Source organism: Ovis aries, chromosome 4 (assembly GCF_016772045.2).
Source record: "Ovis aries strain OAR_USU_Benz2616 breed Rambouillet chromosome 4, ARS-UI_Ramb_v3.0, whole genome shotgun sequence".
Classification (NCBI taxonomy): domain Eukaryota; kingdom Metazoa; phylum Chordata; class Mammalia; order Artiodactyla; family Bovidae; genus Ovis; species Ovis aries.
Window position 1 is genome coordinate 104,949,081 of NC_056057.1, and position 22,829 is coordinate 104,971,909.

Sequence of the window (22,829 nt, forward strand, 5' to 3'; positions counted from 1 at the left end):
AAAGACAATAGACAATAGTGAAGGCATAGAAAGTAAAAAGAGTTGGGAGGATAGAAGATGGTGAGCAGAAAGTGGTGACTTGAAACTTGGTAGAATTTGTCTATGAGGGAATTAAATCCTTATATAGGAAATGAACTTGTTTTGAAATGTCCTGCTGCTGTTTATGGGAAGTTTAAGTCACCTCATTTGTTCTAGGAACAATCACTGTGTAACCCCTCTGTAGTGTGTATTATAGGGAACATGGGAGTCTCCTTGTCTGAGCAACCCTATAACAAGACCTTGTTACTTTGTGGCTTGACCACAGTGCCCTCCCAATACCCTGGGTTACACAGAGCTGGTCTCTGGGGAGGAGGAGAGGACAGCAATTCCTTCCTTGATCATCACCCTGCCCCAGAATTAAAGCAGAAGGAGCAGCACCCATGAAGGACCCTGCCTCAAAACTCTGGAAATCTTGCTCTGTGGAATCCAGTAACACCTTCAGGAAGCACCTTTTCCTTTTGATAGAAAAAAAGTCGTCTCATAATCTAATCTGTTTAGTTTTACACAGTAACCATTAGAATAATCTGTATTTCAAATCAAGTCACATAAAGTTTGCAAAGCATTACCATAAAATTTTCAGTTTTAGGTTCTAAGGGAGGGGGAGATTGGGGGAGGGAATGATGAAAATGAGGACTATTCATATGTGTTCACCTGTTTATTCAATGTATTTTTAGTATGCTAAACTCTGGGGATGCAAAGAACTAACTCATTTGAAAAGACCCTGATGCTGGGAAAGATTGAAGGTGGGAGGAGAAGGGGACGACAGAGGATAAGATGGTTGGACAGCATCACCTATTCAATGGACATGAGTTTGAGTACACTCCAGGAGTTGGTGATAGACAGGGAGGCCTGGCATGCTGCAGTCCACGGGGCCGCAAAGAGTCAGACACGACCGAGTGACTGGACTGAACTGAACTTAAACTCTGGGGAGGTGCTGATGATAGAAACCACATGTAGTCCCAGCCCTAAACTCAGGCTGCTAGTTCAGACAAAACAAGGGACTCTGCAGTGAGAAATGGAGCACAGACATGGCTGAGAACAGGGGTGGAGGGAGTGTTTTCCCTCTGGTGACTGGCTCTGTGTCCCATTCAGCATCCTGACCCAGCCCATCCCTGCTAGGCTGCACCTGCTGCTAGATTGCACCCCGGGGAGCAGAAGTGATAGGGCCAAAGAAAAGGGACAAAGTAAGTGATTAAATAGTTATTCCCACTGGGGGATTGTAAGTAGAAAAAATATGGGAAACCCCTGTAAGTTAATGGTTACTCAAGAAAGCAGGGTTGCTTAGCAACAAAATGCTAAGAAGCTTGTTAGCAACAATGCAGCAGAAGCATGAGACATGCCCAGAAACAATAAAACAATGGTGGCATGAGACCTACATACTGCCCGGTGAGCTCAGTAAGTTAATGATCCCTAGGATATGCTTTCTACATACTTAAAAAACAATTTGTGGACCTAGCTTGGCCTTGTAGAGACAAGAAAACTCCCCTGCTCAACCTGGAGATGATGATGGAAGCATAAAGTCTACTCAAGAAAAACAGTTATTCTCCCCCTCCCCACTTTTCCTCTGACTATAAAACTGTAGCCCAATAAGTTCTTGTGGCCTAACATTTCTTGCCCACCCGTTTGTAAGCTTCACAAGCGTCCTATTCTGATGAATCACTTCTTATCACTGCCTCTGGTTGAATTCTTTTCTGCACTAACACTAAGGACTGTGGTATAGCAGAGCTCTTCAGAGCCCCTGAAACGACACCTAATGGTTTCAAAAGGGCTGATTTCTGATGGGTGTGAATAGATACATGGTATAATTAGCATCTTGGGGCAGCTAATCTATAATGCGTGATTTGTCATTTTTAATTACAAAATTGAAGTGTTATTTGAATTAGAAAAAAAAAAAACCCAAATGTGTGCAGATTCCCAGCTTCAGTGACCCCTCTGTCCTATTCCCATTCCCCAGAGGTCATCCACCACCCATGGGAGTTATTCCAGAACCTGAAATGTATCTCAGGTTCCATAGGTAGGACAGCTTCTAGAATAAATGCTTAAGGGAAAGTCAAAGTACCATCTTAATATTACTGTGAACCTTTTGTTCCAAGTTATATCTGCCACATGTATTACTTCCTGTTTTTAAGCTTCATTTTTTCCTCTTTGTCCAACTCTGGCATAGAAGGAATATGAATCTACAAAACTTCAGAACTGTCTTTTTAATAAAGCATACAGCGTTATCTCTGGGCCCAACAGTAGCAAGAGTCCAGCAAGGAAGGAGAGTATGGGGGACTTAAAAGTGAATGATGATATGTGGATGGTGATTGGGGTGGGAGTGGGAGGGGAGCCAGGCTCTGGAAATCAGAGCCTCTCTATTAGCAGGTGCAGGCAGAGCGAACAGTCTTTCTCCTTCCTCATCTGGGCCAATCCCCTCACGGAGCCAGCAGCCGAGGGGCAGAACAGGATGGCAGAGGCCAGGGAAGGGCTTCAGGGGCAGGGGCAGCGCATCCCGCAGGGGGTGCTGGCCAGGCTGGTGGAGGGTGCGCAGGCATGGCCTTTACACAGACCCTGGGGGCTGCGACTGTGGGGATTCAAGCTTGCTTCCTGCATCACGTGCCCCTTGTTTACAGCCAGAAGGTGGGTCCCTAGAAGAGAAACCTCAGCCTTTTTATGTACACCCAGCCCCTGGGAAAGTACAGACTCAAAACTTCAGTTGTGTGACAGGAAACTTCTGTTAAAAAATATGTTTTGGATCCCAAATGGATGCCTACAAAGAAAATTTTAGAACACAACCATTCCTAAAGACCATCTACTCCTTTTCAATAATTCAAAGTATATAATAATTTAAAATAATCAAGAGAAATAAGATGGCTTTTAGATTTGGGCTTTGATTCCAATCTCAGTTGTACTCATTAGTGGTGTATTATTTACCCTCTGGCCTCAGTTCCATCAGTAGGGTGGGGAGGACAGCACCTCGCTCGTTGGATGATTATGAGGAAGAAATGAAAATAAGCCTTGCCTACAGTAAGTACTTAATGAAACAAAGGTAATGAGGGCTTCTGTTCAAAACCCTGCCTGCTGTGTGGCACTTGTTCCCCCCACTCTCCAACACCCATATCCTGCACTGGTGTATCTGTCTCACTGCTTGGTAGAAACGCAAAAATCAGGCTCAGAGTCTGATAAGTGCAGGTCCTGATGATCAGTCCCAACAGACAAACTGGAGGAAGGGTGAACACCTCACAGGCTTATAGAAAGTATTTAGATTTTTTTTTTAAACAACAGCTTTCTTCAGATCTAGGTTTTCATCAGTTGGACGAAAGCAGGCCAGTCATAGAAAGAGGTGGTGTAACTATGGCTTGAGTAGCACTCTGGGAAGGCTGTGGGGGTGTGCGCCCTGGGGACCTCTACACTCTTGGGCAGGGGCAGAGCAGAAGCCTCTGCCCTTCTGTTGCTTTGGTCTCCAGGATCCTCCTCCAAGGTGGTCTCTCCGCCCACTTCCTGCCCCGCGGCCTGAGGCGCTCCTGTGCGGCTCCTGCCTCCGAGCTCTTCTCTCTGACACTCTCAGATCCCGCCAGGCCTGGCTCTCAGCGTCCTCAGAGCACCTGTCCAGAAGGACTGCATTCTCCTCAGTAAAGCCGCCCCTCCACTCCTGCCTTCACAAGGCAGCCAGGCCCCAGGCGCCGTGTTCTCGCTCACCTTTCACAGCCACAGAAGCTTCCGGAGGAAAAGAACAGGTCTGCTGTTTGTTCACCTTGTAATGCTCTAAAGGGTGTGTGTGTGTGATACTGCGGGTGCTCTAAGAGGGGTGTGTGTGTGATACTGTGGGTGCTCTATAAGGGGAGTGTGTGATACTGCGGGTGCTCTAAGAGGGGTGTGTGTGTGTGATACTGTGGGTGCTCTATGGGGGGTGTGTGTGATACTGTGGGTGCTCTAAAGCGTGTGTGTGATACTGCGGGTGCTCTAAGAGGGGTGTGTGTGTGATACTGCGGGTGCTCTAAGACGGGTGTGTGTGTGTGTGTGTGATACTGTGGGTGCTCTAAGAGGGCGGTGTGTGTGTGTGTGTGAGTGATACTGCGGGTGCTCTAAGGGGTGTGTGTGTGTGAGTGATAACTGCGGGTGCTCTAAGAGGGGTGTGTGTGTGATACTGTGGGTGCTCTATAGGGGGGGTGTGTGATACTGCGGGTGCTCTAAGAGGGGTGTGTGTGTGATACGGTGGGTGCTCCATGGGGGGGGTGTGATACTGCGGGTGCTCTAAGGGGTGTGTGTGTGTGATACTGTGGGTGCTCTAAGAGGGGTGTGTGTGTGTGTGTGTGTGTGTGTGTGAGTGATACTGCGGGTGCTCTAAGGGGTGTGTGTGTGTGATACTGTGGGTGCTCTAGGAGGGGGGTGTGTGTGTGTGTGTGATACTGTGGGTGCTCTAAGAGGGGTGTGTGTGTGTGTTTGTGTGTGTGCGCGTGCTCTTAAGTGACCATAAAGAAGCGCACAGCCAGTCACCCCTCTGTGTTCCTGTTTCAGCAACTGCTTCCCCAACAACACATCTAATAAGGTAATAAGACATTCAAACTTTTCACACTGAAACCATCAGAACTTGAAGGAGCCTAAGTTTGACACAGCTTTTCACATTCTCAAATAATTCTCTCAAGACTCAATAAGGAGAAAAAGGGCAGAAAGTCAGAATTGGATATAGAATTCAGATTTTTTTCTTTCAAAGACACATTTTATACAACTTTCAACATTTATACTTTCAAACAAAAGGAGCAAAAAATACACCGAGTGCTAAAAAAAAAATCAAAACAGAATACAATTTTAATTTCAATATTTTAAAATACAGAAATTGAAAAGTAGGAATACCAAATACAACTTTAAACAAGTCACTTGTCCTTCTCTATAATAATCAATGTAAACTACTTAAAAACTTACAAATTTAAAACAGAAACAAAATAAATACTGTACACTTTCCCTGCCTGCAGGCAAAAGATGGGAAATACTGTTATGAATCGGAAAAAAAAAATGCTCTTAAAGCTTCAGCACCCCACTTCCCAGCCACACCCCACTCCGCCGTCACAGTGTGCTTCTGTATTCAAAGGACACACATGTGCACACACGCTTACTGCCTACCCACACAACAAGACACTACTCTGCAGACACCCCGAACGAGAAAGGCTACCAGTCACCTGGGACCATGGGCATGAAAATCAGGTCAGGAAAGTCAGTCAGGCTAGCAAAACATTACTACAAAACTAGTAAATACCAGAGCCAACAACTGTCCCTTTTCAAACTTCACAGATTTCAACCACCTAAAACCAAGACTACCCCTCCCTGCCACCACCCTCTACCCTCCCCCCAGCCCCCCCAAATCAAACAAACCTGCTGAAGCACTGGCGAAGTTAGACATTTCACAGCAAATGTGAAAATTCATATTATATAATCTCTTAAAATGAACCTTTTCACCCTCTTTCCACAGCATGAAACTGTTATGGCTTAATTTATATTAAAAGTAGAAAAGTCTTTTCGGAAGGAAACGCGGTCTGCCAAGATGCACGTGCATTTCCTGATCAGTGCTATTTCATACCTAACAACTGCATGACTTGCTTTGCAGTCAGAAGCTGTTTTTGGAAAAACTGAGGTTATAGCTTTTGATTCAGTCTAACCATAAATGTAAGGCCCTTAGTTTGGTTTAGGTTTCTTTTGCAAGATAAAATAACCTTGGGGTTCACTTAGCAAGTTACACCTCAGGTCCCTGACTATAATGTGGAAGTTATATGTATGCTTTGCAAAAATAAAAGGTGAATCCTATGAATCTTAGAGGGAAGAAATGATTCTAGGCAAGGAATCAACTCCTCATTATATATTACACCTGCTGCTGGTAATGATTATCCACCAAAATCCACCAAAGAAATATGAGTATTTCTGGGTTTTTTCCTGCAAAATATTATATATTCTAGCACTTATGATCATTGTTTTGGTGAAAAATCTTGGGGGAAAACAACTGACACTTTGAAAAGGAAATGGCCAAAATAAAACTGGGTGGAGGCAAGGTTTATCTTTATGATTAAGTTCCATTTAAGGTTGTCTTCTGAAATAAAAGTGAATTCAGAATGTCACAGGTCTTGCATAGGTAAACTACTTGGAGGTCTTGGGCTACGTGGTAGCCAAGGTTTATTAGTGAAATAGTGCAGAGCAGATAAAACTTGTTGGAAGAATCACTGAACACAGTTTCAAAAAGGCTTTAACAAGAAAAAAATTCAATATTACACTTGTTAAGACAAAGCTTCAGGACATTAGAAAAGAACAGGAAGGGTGAGAGGGAGACTCTAAGGAGTAGAATGCAGGTAAATGAGTATTAAGTTTCCTCTACCCACTGAAGAAAAAAAGAAATACCATAACAGAATAAAACTACAGTCATGATAAGCTAACTGCTTTGGAAATAGGCATTTGCTTCTTAATGTCCTTAACTTAAATTTTTAGGTAAGGGGTATCAAATATTTGACTATGGCATGACATTCACTGAAAAATAAAAAAAATACAGGAAGGTTGTTTAGTAAGGCTACAGCATTAAAATTCCATTACGTTCAACAGCAATGTAGTGAGTATGTCACTTCCTCTGTCTTTCCCCCTGGCTTCCAGGAAGCATATCAACATCACCCACCACAGATGAGCTGAGGCTGCAGTGTCAGAGAAGAGGGGCTGCTGTAGGGAGCAAAGTACCAGAGGTCTAGTATCCACTGTTCCCCCAGCTGGTCACTGCCCTCTCTGGGTTTCATTTGTCTCTTCTTAAGCTAAAGATCAGATGTTCAACCTTCTCAAAACTGCTTTAAATGGAAATCTGGGGCATCTGAAAATGACTGACATTTAACTTCTCTTTTTGGAGGAAGCAATTAGCTTAATAACTAATGAGAAAAATGAAGTTTTGAAAAAATTTCAAATTTATAATGAAGGCCTCATCTCTTAACATGAAATCATAAAATGCTTATACACTGCAGTATCTACTACGGCAGCAGTATACTGGGCCAGTTATTCATCAACTTTTTGGGGAGGTGACATCACTAGAGAGCATTTCTTGCAAAAAGCAAAATCTTTTCTTTTGAAGCTTCAAGACTCCCTTCCTACACTACAGTGGTTTCTATCTACCCAATGAGCCATTGTTGGGCAACTCAGAGCTGTCTTTGCTGATCCCCCATTATTCTTCCATCTTATTTTCCTGCCCTACTACTGTGAGTAGTTGCTAAACCAACCTAATTCCATGATTTATTTTACCCTATTCTAGTGCCTTGAAGAGTAAGTAGAATCTGTGAAGCAGTACTCTTTGAGAAGAACTCAAACTAATTTTAATTACTTTAAATCATCTAATCATCTTAATGATTACTTGAGGATAAACATTCTCACTCTTCTCCACAAACTATCTCATTCCTTTTTCTTTCACTTCACGCACTGATTCTAATTCAGCACCTTGTTAAGAGATTCTTCAGTTTTTTTTTTAGGTAGCATGCTCTGGGCATATATTTGATGTGAAGCAAATTTTATGAGTAACAGCAGTTTTCATTTAAAAATGCACATAAATGTACATTCGTTCAATTGTACTTATCATAAATTCTCTGCAAATATGAAGTGTAAATAGATAACACTTTTCTATGTTTTTCTTGAGTTTTGATCCAAATTTACAAATGAGAAAACTAAGACTCAGAAAGAATAAGTGACTTATTCAAGGTCACACAACTAAAATATAAAGGGCAGAACTTGGACGAACACCCGGTACTCTGCTCCTTTCATGCTATAACATGCCCCTGTGATTATGAACATTATTGATTTTTGAAATGTCTTTTAAATTTTGAAAAAATTTTTACTTCTATAGTTGTAGAGTGTATCTCCACTGAAACTAATAAAGTTATGTCTTGTTTTTTCTATGAATGGGCCCTCTTTTGTTTACGTTTCCTCAGAAGTGAAAATAATACTGCTTATTTCCTAGAGAAGAATACCTTCAAGAGCAGAGATCACAACTCCAACTTTATATCCCCCCACTCCCACAGTACTAAGTAGCGCTGGGCACATAGTAGATGCATGATAAATATCTGATCTCATATGAATAAATACAGTAGAGTTCATTAAAAAGGCAATAATTGGATTAAAAAATAGAGCAGTATTCAGTGCTGAGTATTTAAGTAGTGATACAGATGAGCTTGTTTTCTGAGTTCATAAGATGGTTTTGGTTAGAATTTTCAATTCTGTATGCTTTAAAAATCAACTGATGCTCATTAAGTTCAAAGTATTTCTAGGATATTGGACTATTATGAACTGCCAGTGTTGTAGAGTTTACATCATTAATCAATACTGGAGAGCTTAGTATTATGTGATATTATGAATTAGAGTACAGTGGATCCCAGGTTAACAGAAGTCACTTATTTGAATCAATAAAGGAAAATGATTACCTGCTACTACAATTAAAATTGCATACATTAAATGATAATTGTTGGTTATTATTTGTATTTGCTTATAACTAACTAAATGCCACCACTGCTGTCTTCCTAAGTTGCAGTGTCTATAGGGTGGTATTATTTATAAATGAGACTGAGGGAAAGACGAAAGGGTATTACAGTCGAGTCCGGACGCTGGCGGCAGTCACTTCAAAGTTCAGTCATTTCCATGAGATGCAGGGATGCAGCACAGTCAGTGATTTTATAAGAGCTTTGACTATGGAGCTCACTGGATTCAGTGGCTGAATTTTTACCAATTCACAAAAAGTTTACATGTATTCTATTTTAGTGGTTATTTCATCTTACTTAAAACTTAGCTAGTTAATGGGCTAATTAATAATTAACACTGCCAAAAATGAATCCACAGTACCTTCACTTAGAAGTTCCATATACTGGCTACTTTAAATTAGTATTTATTGGCCTAAGTACACAGGGCAGATACTGGCCACAATTTTAATTCATAAAAATAATTTATTTTCATTTTTATGGCTAAAGAAAAAAAAGGTAATTAAAAATACTTAAAGCTGTGAAAAATGTAAAGACAACAAAAGAACCCAGATCATAATGTAGCTGGAAAAAGAAATTATAATTCTTATTTCTAAACTAAAACCAAAACATGTGTACTATAACACTAAAATGGTTTATCTACAGAAAACCAAAACATCACAGTACTATATTGTGTAGGGAAGGTGGGAGAATCACGCAAACCCACATTTTTCATATCTTGAGATCTGATGACCAACCAAATGACTGACTGTACCTACTTCTTACCTAGTTTTGGCATAGTGTAGACAGAGTTTTGAGTCAGCCTATTATAGACATTTAGTACTTCCAAAAATATTCTTCCTAAAACCCAGATAAGACCCAGACAGTGGTCCAATCATTAAACCAAAAAGGCTAATTCATAAGATATATATATATTCCATGAAATATTGGAATGGAAACAGAGTAAGAAATATTTCTCTTTGAAAATACATTTGAATGTAACCATGAAAGACAATGGTATAGACTTCTTTTTTCTTAGCTCTTCAAGTGATACTTAAAAGGGAAAGTCCTGCTACCTTGCTGAGTGGAAAAAAAAAAAAAGACATCCATAATATGGCCATATTTCTTTTCCGTAAAAATAAATTTTATCCAATTTGCCTGTATTTTTTGTAGGAACTTATAAAATGCTCTACTGTCAGAACTGGAAATATCTCCACCCCACCCCCCAAGAAACAAGAAATTACTTGTTTTTATGTCACAGGCGGAGAGGAAAACATAAGCTATTGCAAGCAGCTGAAAACTGGCATTTAGTAAAAATTGTGCACAAAGGAGATAAATGATTCCTTAAAGCTCAACCGGATACTTAACCTCACTATGCACTGGTTAAGTTAGGACAGATGGAAGAAACTGCAAAAAGCACCCATTTTACTCCAAATCCACATCTTAAATAACTCATTAGAAGGTTAAGAAATAAAAAACTAAACACACACACACACACACACACACACACACCCCCAATTCATCTACTCCAACATGCTTGCTTCTATACAACTTAATATAGTATAGTCTTATTATATTACGGCTTATTATGCAGATTTGAATATTCTAAGTCAAACCATATTTCATATTTTCCAACAGATTAGGTATACAGAATAAAAGCATCATAAAATATAACCTCTGTGGCAGGTGCTGGCCCTGCCCTCCAACACCAGCAGTATGAAGAAGGCCCTCTGGAGTTACAAATGTATTTGGAAAACTACAAACATGACAATTTAATCAAACTTATAATACTTTTCCCACAAGTAGGGAAAAGATAGTAAAGCTGTACTCTTTGGGACCCAGATATCATCAGCAAAAGTGAAAATGCAAGAAGCCTATTTTTCTATTTAGAAGAAAACTGCAATGTCAAACGAAATGAGAAATGTGGGGTCTTGAATGTAGTTCTTACACACTGGCTACGAAAGTGTTTCCCTGCAAAGAGAAGAGTCTGTGTCGTCACGAAATGAGGGGGAGTGCAGAGGGAAGGTGGGACGTAGGTAATCGACCTGGATAACAGTATGCACCTTGGATGTTAGCAAAAGCGAAGCTAATAGCTTATAAAAAACACATGAAATATATAAAATAAAATGATTTTCATATACATCTTAATTTAAAATAATTAATGCATCAAATCCCTGTTTAAGACTTTAACCTGAATAGCAAATTTAAGAGTCCAGACTAGTTACTGTTACCGTGGCTCTTCCCCACGTGTAACATACACACTATCAAAAATAATTTAAAAACCTTCACATTCTTAAATCTAAATTAGTGAGATATTTCTCCAGAAATCTTCCAAATAAATAGCTTTAAAAAAGAAAGAATTTAAAAGCTGTTAACTTTAAAAAAAAAAAAAATCTGTTAAATAAATTACTGATAATTCTTTACCCTATCACTGAAAATAAATCAAAACACTACCAACAACAAAATGAAATTCAAGCCCTGACAAGAGACCCTTTCCAGTTCAAGGTCTCTTTTTAAGGTTCTACCCTCCTTCTTCCTCTCCCCACCAGGTCCAAAATGGTTATTGCTGAGTGGGTGTGGCACAGTGAAAATGCAGCATCAGGTTCATTTTGTTCTTCAGGCAGTGTTCCCTACTGTACATGCAAACTGCTTCAGTGGGGTGCGTGGAAGCTCCAGGCTCCCGCACCCCAAGACCAGTCTCCGAAGGGAATAGTGGCCACGGCCGCAGCTCCGTCACACAAAGAAACGTGCGTGGCCATTTCTGTTCAGTTTAAGGATCTTCCCGAGACGCTGTTTGGCTGTTGCCATTCCTTTTTTTGGACGTTTACCTACAAAATACAGCACACCAACAGCAGTGTAAGTAACAGTGAAAATCACAGTTGATAGCACTTGGAAGACTTAAAGCAGAGCGACAAGGCAGGCAAAGGCTTTTAGGTGTCCTGAATGGGTCGAGTCACACGCCTGGAAGTCCACTGCTTAAAACCCTTCCAGCTCGCCCACGAGATAAGGGCCAGCCTCCTTCCTAAGACTTACAGGACACTCCCCCGGCCTAAGCCCTGCCTGTCTCTTCAGCACCAGCTCTTACCATCCTGCCTCAAACCGCTCCAGCGATGCACCTGTTCCGTCCTCACCCCCCGCTGTCTCTCCCCCGTCCTGGGCCACGCTGTCTCCTCCGCTGTCGGTGCTGTCGACACTATCCCTTCCCCTGCCTCACAACGGCTAACCCATCACAGCCTTTCCAGGATCCACCTCCCCCTCCAGGAAACCCCTCCTGCTCCTCAGGGCTGACTGAGATACCTTCTTCTCTGTCCCCATAGTAATCTGAGCACCTATCAGTGCAGTGTCCATACCCAGCAGGCTGTAAGCAATGTGAGTGCAGAGACATGTCTATTTAACTTAACCTACACACGTGTAACATTACCTTTTGTTGCCTGGTTGCTGATAGGTGGTGGATTTGACGCAGGTCTCTTGGTGGGGTGAAGGGGCACTGAAAAGGAAGTTTCACCAACAGGCCTTTCTGGGCTTATACTGCCGTTACTTAGCTGGCACGCCCCTGATATCAAGCTTGAACTCTGCGTATACTTTGCATTCTGAAGGCTTGAGCCACTGCTGTCCACAGAATTCCTACTTTGTACTTTCTGACTGATTTCTGATGAAACTTCCTTCTTGATGCATTTCTGGCCTCTATTTAGATCCTAAAAAGAAGGAAATAAGGCCGAATTTTTAGGGTTTCTTTACGAGAAGTAATGTATTAACAATTTAAGAGAGAGAAGAAATAAATTACTGAACTTAGGTTTTTTTAACATGAAGTGGCCATAGATGACCCCTCCTGATGGTCATCTCATTCTCAAACCTAGTAGCTCTGAAGGATTCAGGTTTTAAAGATGCCTTGTAACTTGAGACATCTTCAAGTTGAGAAGAAAACATTATAGATAGATAAGATAGATGACTGGTAGGTCTTGAAATCAAAACAGAGAGGGTCCCAACCAGAATTAAAGAGAGAAAAGGAAAAGATAAACCTGAAAAGAGCATACTGTAGATATAATGTTTCATGAAACTAGTTTTAAGTGTGTGTTTGTGTGTGTTTATTATAGTGAATTTCTGATTCTGTAATGGTCAAGTAAGTTTTAAAAATAGCATTAAACACAGACTTGCTTTAAAACAGTCTTACAAATACGCTTGAGTATGAAGAAACAGCTTTTTAATTTGACACACTATTCTAATACCTCTCTAGATTACAAGAAACAGAAATTCTATTTTCTCTAAGGTGATCTTGCTCATCATTTGTCTTCTGCTTCTTCATTTTCAAAGACAATTATAAAAGCAACAGCTGAATTTAAATAACAGCTTACCTTTTAATACTAAATCCAATAATGCTACTGAGTTATAAATTTTATAACCAGTGAGGCACTATAGAATCATACATTAGTAAGTGAATTCTTAATAGTTAAGGAATTTCTTACCTGACCTTTGTCTCTGGAGCATATCCTCCCATTAAAAGAACTTGTACTTGCCTTTAAAAAATAACTTGGTTCTTTCTCTTATTATAAAAGTAATTGACAAGTATTTAGAAAATATAGATAAGCCAAATGAAGAATGTTAAAACCACCCATATTTCTGTTATTAGAGAGCAAATGGGGTTGGGGAGGCTTGGAGACTCCACTGTGCCACCTAAGAGTTTTGATTCTTTCTTTGGTTGTCATTTTCCAAGGTCTGCAGCAAAAAGGTTATGCTGCTGCTACTGCTAAGTCGCTTCAGTCGTGTCCACCTCTGTGCGACCCCACAGACAGCAGCCCACCAGGCTCCTCTGTCCCTGGGATTCTCCAGGCAAGAATACTGGAGTGGGTTGCCATTTCCTTCTCCACAAAAGGTCACACAGCCTTCCTTTTTTGGTGCTACTAGCAACGTTTTTAAAAAAAGGTATTTTGGGGGTTCATTTTGTTCGGTATAAGCATTCATACATGAGAATCCTCAGATATCAAGTGTCTTCTCTTGGAGCAGTGACTCTCAATCTGGACTTAATGAATGGTCTGGGGTGAGGGTGGGGTACAAACCATGAGAAAAATGTAAGCACAAGTCATATTCATGGAGAACATTTTTTGGAAAGAAAATATTTTCCTGTAACTGTCATCAAATTCTCAAAGAAATTTGATATCTAAAAATGCTCAATAAACAACAGCAGAGATTAAAAGGATCCTTGTGGTATTGTGGTACTTTTTCCTTTCATGTTTCATTCTAGGCAGACATAACCTAAAGGTGTTGGCAGCCAGGAGTTTTTAACTGCTTTCTTAAATAAGTTGCTTTTTTCCAGATAACATTCTATCCATAAGCCTTTCATTGGTTAGTACATCAGAATCCCTAAAAATGGACAGCTGTTCAAAGGTACATTCAATGACAACTGTTAAGCTTTCTACATCTGGGGGTTGATTCCTGATTGCAGTTTTAAAAACAAAAGCAAAAACAGAGCTAATGACAATCCTATTTCAATATTTCAAACCTTGAATATACCTGAAGATTAAATCTGGAAGTTGTATCAAATTGTTTAATCCAGGAAGAACTCCTCAACTCTTGATCTTCAGTCTTGACATGATATCCTAAAGAGAAATTTTAATTAAAAATCTTCTCACAAACTGGATCTTAAAGAACAAAGTTAGCCTGCTGCTTAAAACTGAAAGTAAATTTATGTTGACATTTTATTCAAAAAATGAGCATGCTAACTCTTTATTCATATACTTTCACCATACTCCTTTCCCTCTCAAAAACAAAACAGTCACCAGCTTGCAATCCAACATGTTAATTATTTCAGTTCTCTCAAAGACTGTCTTTCTTTCTACGGCAGGTTTTGGGCCAGATGCTGGAGGACCTAGATCAAATTCTGTGGCCATCTGTTGTAGATGTAAAACCAAGTGCAATACAGTTTCTCTAAAAATAGTATATTTTCCCATACAGAATAAAGGCATATGTTTGCCTGAATCTGGCAGCATTTCCAGAGAAGCTTTCTTTTCAAGGGGCCAAAGAGATTATAGGAAGACAGAATGATAAGTGGAAAGACAGAAAAACACAGATTTGAACTTGAGATCTTTCATTACCAATACATCTTTAGCCAAGTTATATAACCTCTTTAAACCTGAGTTTCCTCTTATACAATAAGCAAAGATTTTGAGATCACATGATCTAGTCTTGGATTCAAATTCCAGTCACTGAGTAGCCATGTAAGTGTGGGCAAGTTAATTCCACTAAATCTTTTTTCCTTTACCTATTAAAGCTACATTACACACACCCAACATGTCATTTCAAGAATTAAGTGAAATGAATGCCAAGCTCCTGGCACATAATCGACACAGCTAGGTGGGAATGAACATAATTCCTATAATAGACTTCAGTTTTAATGTAGTACCATCTTTTCCCTAATCCTCCTCAGATTTTTGGGAAACAAAACTTCTCCCTAAAGGCAGACTGTCTCCTGTTAAGTAGAAGAGGATACCCTCCAGCAGAAACAGCTGAAAGCTCGCCTTCCCTTCCATAAAAGGAAAAAGAGTGGATTGTTCAAACTAAGCACATCAATTAAGACACAAACATGCCCTCCATTCTGATCAGCTTATAAAAGGGAAACAACACTGTCTTGCAAGTCAGTGAATACAACCCCTAATCCGTTAATTTACATTCTGAGTTATTCTATTTGCAGCTAACATTTGTCAACATCATATATATATATATATATATATATATACATATATATATCTGCCAATATGTCTAACACCATCTCCAACTAAAGATGTTTAATAAACATTTCTTGTTCATAATCCTTAACCTCAAGCTAGGATTACAGGGCTATTAAGGTGAGGGTTCTATGTTATTTTTCAGAAAATTACAATTTATGTTTCTTACCACTTTCCACTGGCTTATCACAGCGATACAACTGCCTGACCTCACGGTTACTGCTGTGGCAGCTGCTGGGGTCCTGGAGAGAGGGTCTTTCACCACCGCAGTCTGTGCTTTGAATCTGCCTTTGTAAACACGTGGAATAGTGCAACCCTGCCATAGACAGCATGCCCTGAATAGCTTCTTCCTCTGTGCTCGTCGAGGTAGGACATTCCCTGAAGGGCAGATCAGCAGAAAAGACAAGAACTTTTTTACTCTTAAGGAAATATTTGGTAAATTTTAAAACCAAAACACACGCACACAAAACAAAAACCCCCAAACAAAACAAACAAAAAAAAACAAATGTTTTCCTATAATTTATATAACATTGTAATAACACCATCATCATCAGCATGCCTACCTTTTAACTGGAATTTCACTTCGAGATGGCTTTTGGCTCTTTTGAAGGAAGTTCCTCATCACATTAGATTCTTCCTTAAAGTTTGATGTTATCTCTTGTTTCTTTTCATCACCTGAACTTTCAGACTCTTCAGTGGTAAAATTATTTTTCTGAGATAATTAAATAGAAGGAAGTCTATATAAGAAATCAGAACACGCTTATACAAACTAACCAAAAACAGTTTATCCATCTAAAGGGAAAGTGAGAACTTCATTATCATGGAATTATTTCTGTGTTCCATATGAAAAAGTGGAAATAAATCTCTAGTTACTGCAGTAACATAATTCCTTAGTTTAAAAAAAAAAAAAAAACACACACAGTACAGGCTTTCTTTATGGCAAAATGAAATATAACCTATGAGGAAATATGAGAAACGAGAGCTGTATCTCCCTCCACCCTTTCCAAAATCAGACAGAAGCTTTGTTGATCAGATGTAAGTAGTCACGTGACGGGGTGTGTGTGTAATTACCACTGAAGAGAAGGCTCTGTGCCACAAAGGTCAGACAGACAGGCTTTGGGAAAGCTGTCATCCACTTTCCTCCCATGTAAAGGAAAGTGAGTGTTCATCTTTCCACCACATAACTGTAAGTTGCAGGGTCCCAGGCGTACCAGTGCAGTGCAATCAGGTCCAGAGTCTTCTGAATCAGAAATATCAGAATATTCAGATGATCGATTCCTGAGTTCTGATTTCACACTTGTTAAAAACCCTGAGAAGGAAAGTGATCAGAGAAAAAGAGCCATCAGAACTGGAACAAAGTGCCATCCAAAGCCCGTCCAACTCAACTGCGCCGGCTCTGTCCTTTCTCATTGCTTTCACTGTCTTCATTTCGTTCTTCCCCCAAGGATTTTTCCCCTAATTAACCAAGATACAGACTGAAGTGTATTCTTAAAACTTCTGTGGTATTTATCAAATATGGTTTACAATCCTTGCATGGGTGGGTTGACTATTTTATTTCTTCCCAGAAAAAAACCTCAACACTAAAATTAGCTACAATGCTTTTCACTTTCTGTTATGCTTTATTTGTCTCAACAGAAAACAAAACAAAAAAACTCTCCTGAGCCTAAGACACATTCAAGTAGACAGTGAATTCAACAAGCTTATAGACCAAGCTTCACCCTTGCGTCTCTTTCCCCACAGCACTTTCGGCTAGCAACTGCTGGATAAAGTCCATTGATCAGCTGTGTCTCCCCCGGCATGTGAACAAATGTAGAGTCACCGACTAAAATAACAAACTTATCTGGAATTATCAGGAACTGAGGTATTCGACATGGATTTAATAATATTAATTATCTAGAATATTCACTTATCAAGTACAAAAATGTTTAACTACTTTTTAAGATAGAAGGGTATACGGAGGCCCTGAAAAATGTTGAGAAAATGAAAGACTTCATTCAAAGATCTCAAGGAGGAGGAGGTGTTACTATTCATTGCATTGATGGTAACCAATTAATAACCAAGTAGAGCCTTGTCGTCAATATGCAATCAAATAAAATAATACTTGGGTTACTAATAGCTTCAGATCAGCCAGTTATATATGTCTCCTAATTCTGAAAACCATATGTATGTTAGCTAAAATTATCTTGGAAATTGCACTACATTTTCAACTGCTTCATAATTCGGAGTAGAGGCCCATAAAATGCATGAGCTTTTATGTGACTCTTGAAAAAACTGTCATTAGATGAGGGTGTCACTGGCCAATGACATCCTTGTCACTAATACCACTTTCCCCAGCTGCCACCCCTCATTGGGAGGTCACATTCAGCATTTCCCTGATGGAGAGAGGACTCAGAAATGCTCCAGATTTCTCAAAAGAGTATTAGGGACACAAGAAATTTTAATCCTACTACTAATTTAAGCACTTTAAAATTAGCAAGTTACCTGACATATTATTAGCATATTAATAATGAACAGACCTTTTAAAATGACCATTAAAACAAACATACTGTTAAGTGGTTTTTGAGACTCTTCATTCTCCACTCCCTCTATTCCTGAACTCTCTTCCATCTTCACTTTTGCCTTTTTTGTCCTTCTCTTATCCTCTTCATTTTCACTATCTGCTGTATAAAGACTCTGATCTGTGAAGGGTTGTCTCTCATCCCTGTACATAGAGGGAAAAAGAATCAACTCAGAAAATAGCGCAACTATGCAGCCAAACAGTATTACACTCTCCTTACTTTGCAGAGAAAACTGAGAATTGAGACACTTTCCCCATATTTCAGGCAGGTGTGCAATGGTCTGGACCCAGAATAAAATGAACAGAGGGAATCCATGGAAAACTAAACTCTCTGACACTTTGATCTACTTCACGTACTTAATTATCCTTCCATTTGTCAGCAGTAATCGAAGATCATTATCTTTCGCTCTCCATTCAGGTACTGTGGAAGATGGCTGGAGATGTTTGTTGAATTTTCCATTCAGTTTTGAGCTCAGGATGTCCTTAAAGTATAAAAACAGAACTTACTTAACCTCCACCCTCAAAAATACCTGCTTGACAGGTAAAGGAGCAGGAGAGTGTACCACCACCTCCCCCTGCCCCGGTCCCCACAGCCCTGCATCCTAAGAGTGCTGGGCAGCCTCCAAGGCTAGGGCATTTGCAGTGATGCAGCATGGAAGCTAAATGGCTCCTAAAACCAGCATGAATGTGGTTCATCTTTCTGTAGGGCCAGTAACAGTAAAATACGTTCTACAAAGCAGAATATAAAATCTGCCTCACGTGAATTCAGACATTTCACTCTTGTAGAAAGCTGGAAAACTGGAGAAGTACTGCCTTCGTGTATTTTGAGTTCTCTTTCCCTTGTTTCTCCCTAACTGCTGGGTCCTTTCCGGTTCCCCCATCTCTGCCCCAATCTCTAGTCTTCCCCCCAGGTACTCTCAGCGATTTACAGGTCACCATCCTGCTATCACCAGGAACAAATGCCACCGAGTGACATAAAGGCACAACAGTGGCTGGTTTTTAAAACATAAAGAATATTTCCTTTAATATTTTTCTTTAATAATATATAGAGCTTCTTATAATAACCTGAAGCTTCTCCCACATAGCTATGGATGAATCTTCTACCAGATGGCTATGGGTTGAAGGAGGTTTAGAACAACAAAAGCTTACAACAGTATAAATAGAATTATATAAAATTTAAAATATTTAAGGAAGCTTTAATTTCTATATAACATCTGTAAATATGTTAATTCAGAGATACTGCTATCTTACTCATTTTAAACTGTCCTCTCCTTAAGATGTACAAACATGGATGACATGGGTCTCATCACAGGTCAGTAGCATGTTTTCCAAAGGCCCCACACTGTCATCCAAACATGGATGACATGGATCTCATCACAGGTCAGTAGCATGTTTTCCAAAGGCCCCACACTGAGCTCATCACTCTGTCAGGCCAGCATTTCTCAAACTGTAATGAGTTTAATAGTCTCCCAGCCTAACAGTGATGCATGCTGCTGCCGCTGGGCCAGGGTAAGGCCTACAGCACCTGCACTTTCCTCTGCCTTCAATACTCCTCCTCAAGTCTGTGTATCCACCTGACTTCTTCTATGTAAGTGTCTGTCAAATGCACCTACCTGAGAGGTTCTCCGATCACCTTAGCAGAAGCAGCCAACCACCAGCCCCTTTATTCTACTGCTCTCTTCATGACCTTTTTATCTGAAATTATACGACTTTAATACCTGTCTCTGACTTCGATCCTTCCAACTTGAACTAGGATGGAAGCTCCATGAGGGCAGGGGCTTGGGTTTTGCCCACTCTGGTACCTTCCCCAGAGCCTAGAAGAGTACCTGGCACTCAGTAAACACTCGATACACATGTCAGCAAACCGATGGGACCTGTTCGTCCTACTTCTACACCAAAGCATGCCCCCATCACAAGCAGAAGTGCTGCTGACCCCTAGGGTGCTAAGCAAAGCTCAGACAACAAGGGCCAGCCTGGCCTCTTTCTATCATCCTTCTGAAGGCCTTTCAGAAATGACTGAGTCTCTCATGTGACCATGGAACAGAAGCTTGCCTCTTCCCAGGGACACATCTCCAGTCTTCTGAGCACCTCCCTCGTGTGGAGCTCCAGGATGTCGAGGTTGGAAGGAGTTCGGACATTGTGGTCTCGAAGTTTCCGCATCCTTCGTCGGGAATGGTATGGGGAAGCTGCTTCACTTGAGGACCGTGAAACTGGACACACAGAAGGGATTCCCTGAGATTTAACTGGTTTGCCGTTTTCCTCCTTTAAGAACAAAATTTGGGGTATTTTTATGACAAGGCCACAAACATAACTGACTAAATAATCATCTATAAAAATATTTTAGAAAACAAAAAACATTCCTTTTCATCATAAAAACAAAAAACACCAAATTATAAAACCTGAACAGCTCTACTGAGATCTTTTCCCCTTTTCTCTCCCACATAAAATACTGTGAACACATATCCTTGATTTTCAACATCATTTTAAAGGCTGTATCATATTCTACTGTAGAGATATAGCATAATTCATTGACCTAATACTTAGGGATAGATATTGTTTTCATTTTTTTACTATCATTTTGGTTCCAAGAGGTGATAGTGGTAAGCAGGTATGGTCATATATCAAGTTTAACTGGAATTGTCTTCTTTACTTTATTAAAGTAATGCTAAGTCAAGGTATATGCCAGTTAGAAATCATACACTAATTTATACTTCCTATCAGCGGAGCAAAAATACAGAATTTTATCTTTGCCAATGTGATAAACCATCATTTGAAATCATAAATTATGTGGTAATATGTGGTTGAATACTTTTTCACATATTGAGAATATTTTTCATATTTTTATTGAATTGGCCATTTCCATCTCTTCTTTAATGAAATTCCTGTTTATATTTTCTTTGTACATTTTTCTACAGCCATTTTGCTGCCTTCTGTACTCCCTACCCTCCAATTAAAAAAAAAACAAAACACTTTGGTGACTATTTTTGTCCAATTATTCTTCCAAGAATATTTCACCATTTTCAATTTGTAATACTAATTTGCAATTGACATATTTTAGAAATGGCACTCCCATTTATTAAACTAGAGTTTTATTTCTCTTAGTAAAGATTTCTAGTTTTTTCATATAGACCTATACTTTTTTATTGAGTGTATTCTTAGTTTTGGTTATTGTTGTGATATATATTTATATATTTATACATTTATATATATTAAGATTAAATATATGACTTTTGACTTTAAAAATTCATGTATATGCAGCTCTTCAAAAACATAAAAAATTCCCTACTCTATCTGAACATGTTGAGAATTATATGAAGTACTCTATCCAAGGATATTAAACCCAACATTTTAATACCTCTATTTTGTTTCCCAAATACAGCCCTGATCTGAGCCATTAAATTATCAGCATCCATTCCTCCACTTAACTTCCTTTCAGTTCAAGCTAGACACTAACAGAACCACCTTCCTGAAGAATTACTTTAATTAAAATCCTCTATCTTTAACACCTAGAATGTCTTCTAATTAATAAAATACTTAATGTCAGACTTCATGGGCTTTTATCAAAGGGCATATACCTAACCCAGGTGTCATAATATTTTCAGTTGAGTGGGTCTCCTTGCCCCAACCCTCTTTCCAATCCAACTTCACCAGTTCTTACTCATCTTACACATCTTAACATGCATTCATCTTTGCATTGCAGAAATGAGTGAAATCTGAAAGTTTTGTCTATTCTGTATTTTTTTCATTTTCGGAGTAACCTGAAAAACCTGAAGTAACTTGGTAACTACATCCTTATTACTTCATGATGATACAATATTCCAGATTTCTCTGTAGGGCTTTGAAACCCTGAGACTCCTTTCCAGATACAGCTCATTCTAGTTCTTCTAAGAATGTCGAGGCTTTCCAGTATTTGTAGTGTGGTGGTAGATCCAACTGCTTCTCAAAATAGATAGGAACCAAGCATTTAGATGATAGTTTCTACTCTTACCTCTATTGCTCGAATTACTTTAGAAAGTTCTTTAATAAGATGTCCAGGTCTAACATTGTCTGGAATTTCAAAGGCATGTTCAGATACAAGCTGTATTTGGATTAACAAAGATAAGACAACCAAAGTTATTTACATTTTAAGATGTAAAAACTAATAAATTTTTAAGTTCTCTAGATTTTATAGACAAAGTCAAATACCAACAAGCCAGGTCTCAGAACTCATGGAGCTGGTTTCATAGCTTCTAAGGAGATCCTTATTGACTTATGAAATCCTTTTACTTTGAGTTAAACATGGACTTGTCTTACTGTGAATTCTGCTCAAAATGGACTCTACACCTCAAAGCCTACTGTAATTCTAAATACTACTATAATTAGTAAAGAAACTAATGAAGCCTTAAATTTAATTCATAATACAAAAGGATTTGTAAGGGGAAACATAGGCACTAAAATAATCCTAGCTTCTCATGGCAAATCTAATTCATAAAGTCTTTTATTTTTTGCTTTCCAAAAGTAAAATAGGAAAAAGATTCCATCAATAGGAAAGAGGAATTAATTGGCAAGTTACCGTATCTACTGAAGTGCAAACTGCTCTCACTGTTTATTATGTCTAATTCCAAACATTAATCTGTTTATCTAAGAACAGGCTTCCCAGGCGGCTCAGTGGTAAAGAATGCACCTGCATTGCAGGAGATGCAGGTTCAATCCTTGGGTCAGGAAGATCCCCTGGAGAAGGAGATGGCCACCCACTCCAGTTTTCTTACCTGGGAAATCCCACGGACAGAGGAGCCTGGTGGGCTACAGTCCCTGAGGTTGCACTGAACACAACTTCGCGACTAAACAACAAATCTAAGAACATCTGACCTTTTAGATGCCCTTAACATACTAATTGCTACTCCTGCTTTATATCCTCTCCCTGGTTTTAGCATAATTTGTTAAAACAAACCAATGGTAACAGTAACACTAAGTGCAAACTATGTGCCAGGCTGAGCAACAACAAATTAAATAACAACAACAAAAAAATAACTGAGCGACTGAACAACAGCAAATGTGCCAGGCAAGATACAGTTGAGTGCTTTACAAATGTTACCT

The 22,829-nt window shown here is 39.4% G+C and overlaps 1 protein-coding gene across 3 annotated transcripts in view; it reads right to left on the minus strand.

Moving 5' to 3' along the window:
• Positions 1–4,805: 4,805 nt before the first annotated feature.
• KDM7A (lysine demethylase 7A) overlaps positions 4,806–22,829 on the minus strand; it is a 75,910-nt gene continuing 57,886 nt past the window's right edge. For all 3 annotated transcript variants that reach the window (XM_060414895.1, XM_015095405.4, XM_042248916.2), the window contains 10 exons: positions 21,742–21,831; positions 19,806–20,015; positions 18,111–18,235; positions 17,743–17,897; positions 16,408–16,505; positions 15,760–15,908; positions 15,366–15,574; positions 13,986–14,071; positions 11,899–12,172; positions 4,806–11,305 (listed from right to left, as the gene is read on the minus strand). In XM_060414895.1, coding sequence (XP_060270878.1) covers positions 11,211–11,305; positions 11,899–12,172; positions 13,986–14,071; positions 15,366–15,574; positions 15,760–15,908; positions 16,408–16,505; positions 17,743–17,897; positions 18,111–18,235; positions 19,806–20,015; positions 21,742–21,831 — 1,491 coding nt within the window. In that variant the 3' untranslated portion in view covers positions 4,806–11,210. The remainder of the gene's footprint in view (positions 11,306–11,898; positions 12,173–13,985; positions 14,072–15,365; positions 15,575–15,759; positions 15,909–16,407; positions 16,506–17,742; positions 17,898–18,110; positions 18,236–19,805; positions 20,016–21,741; positions 21,832–22,829) is intronic.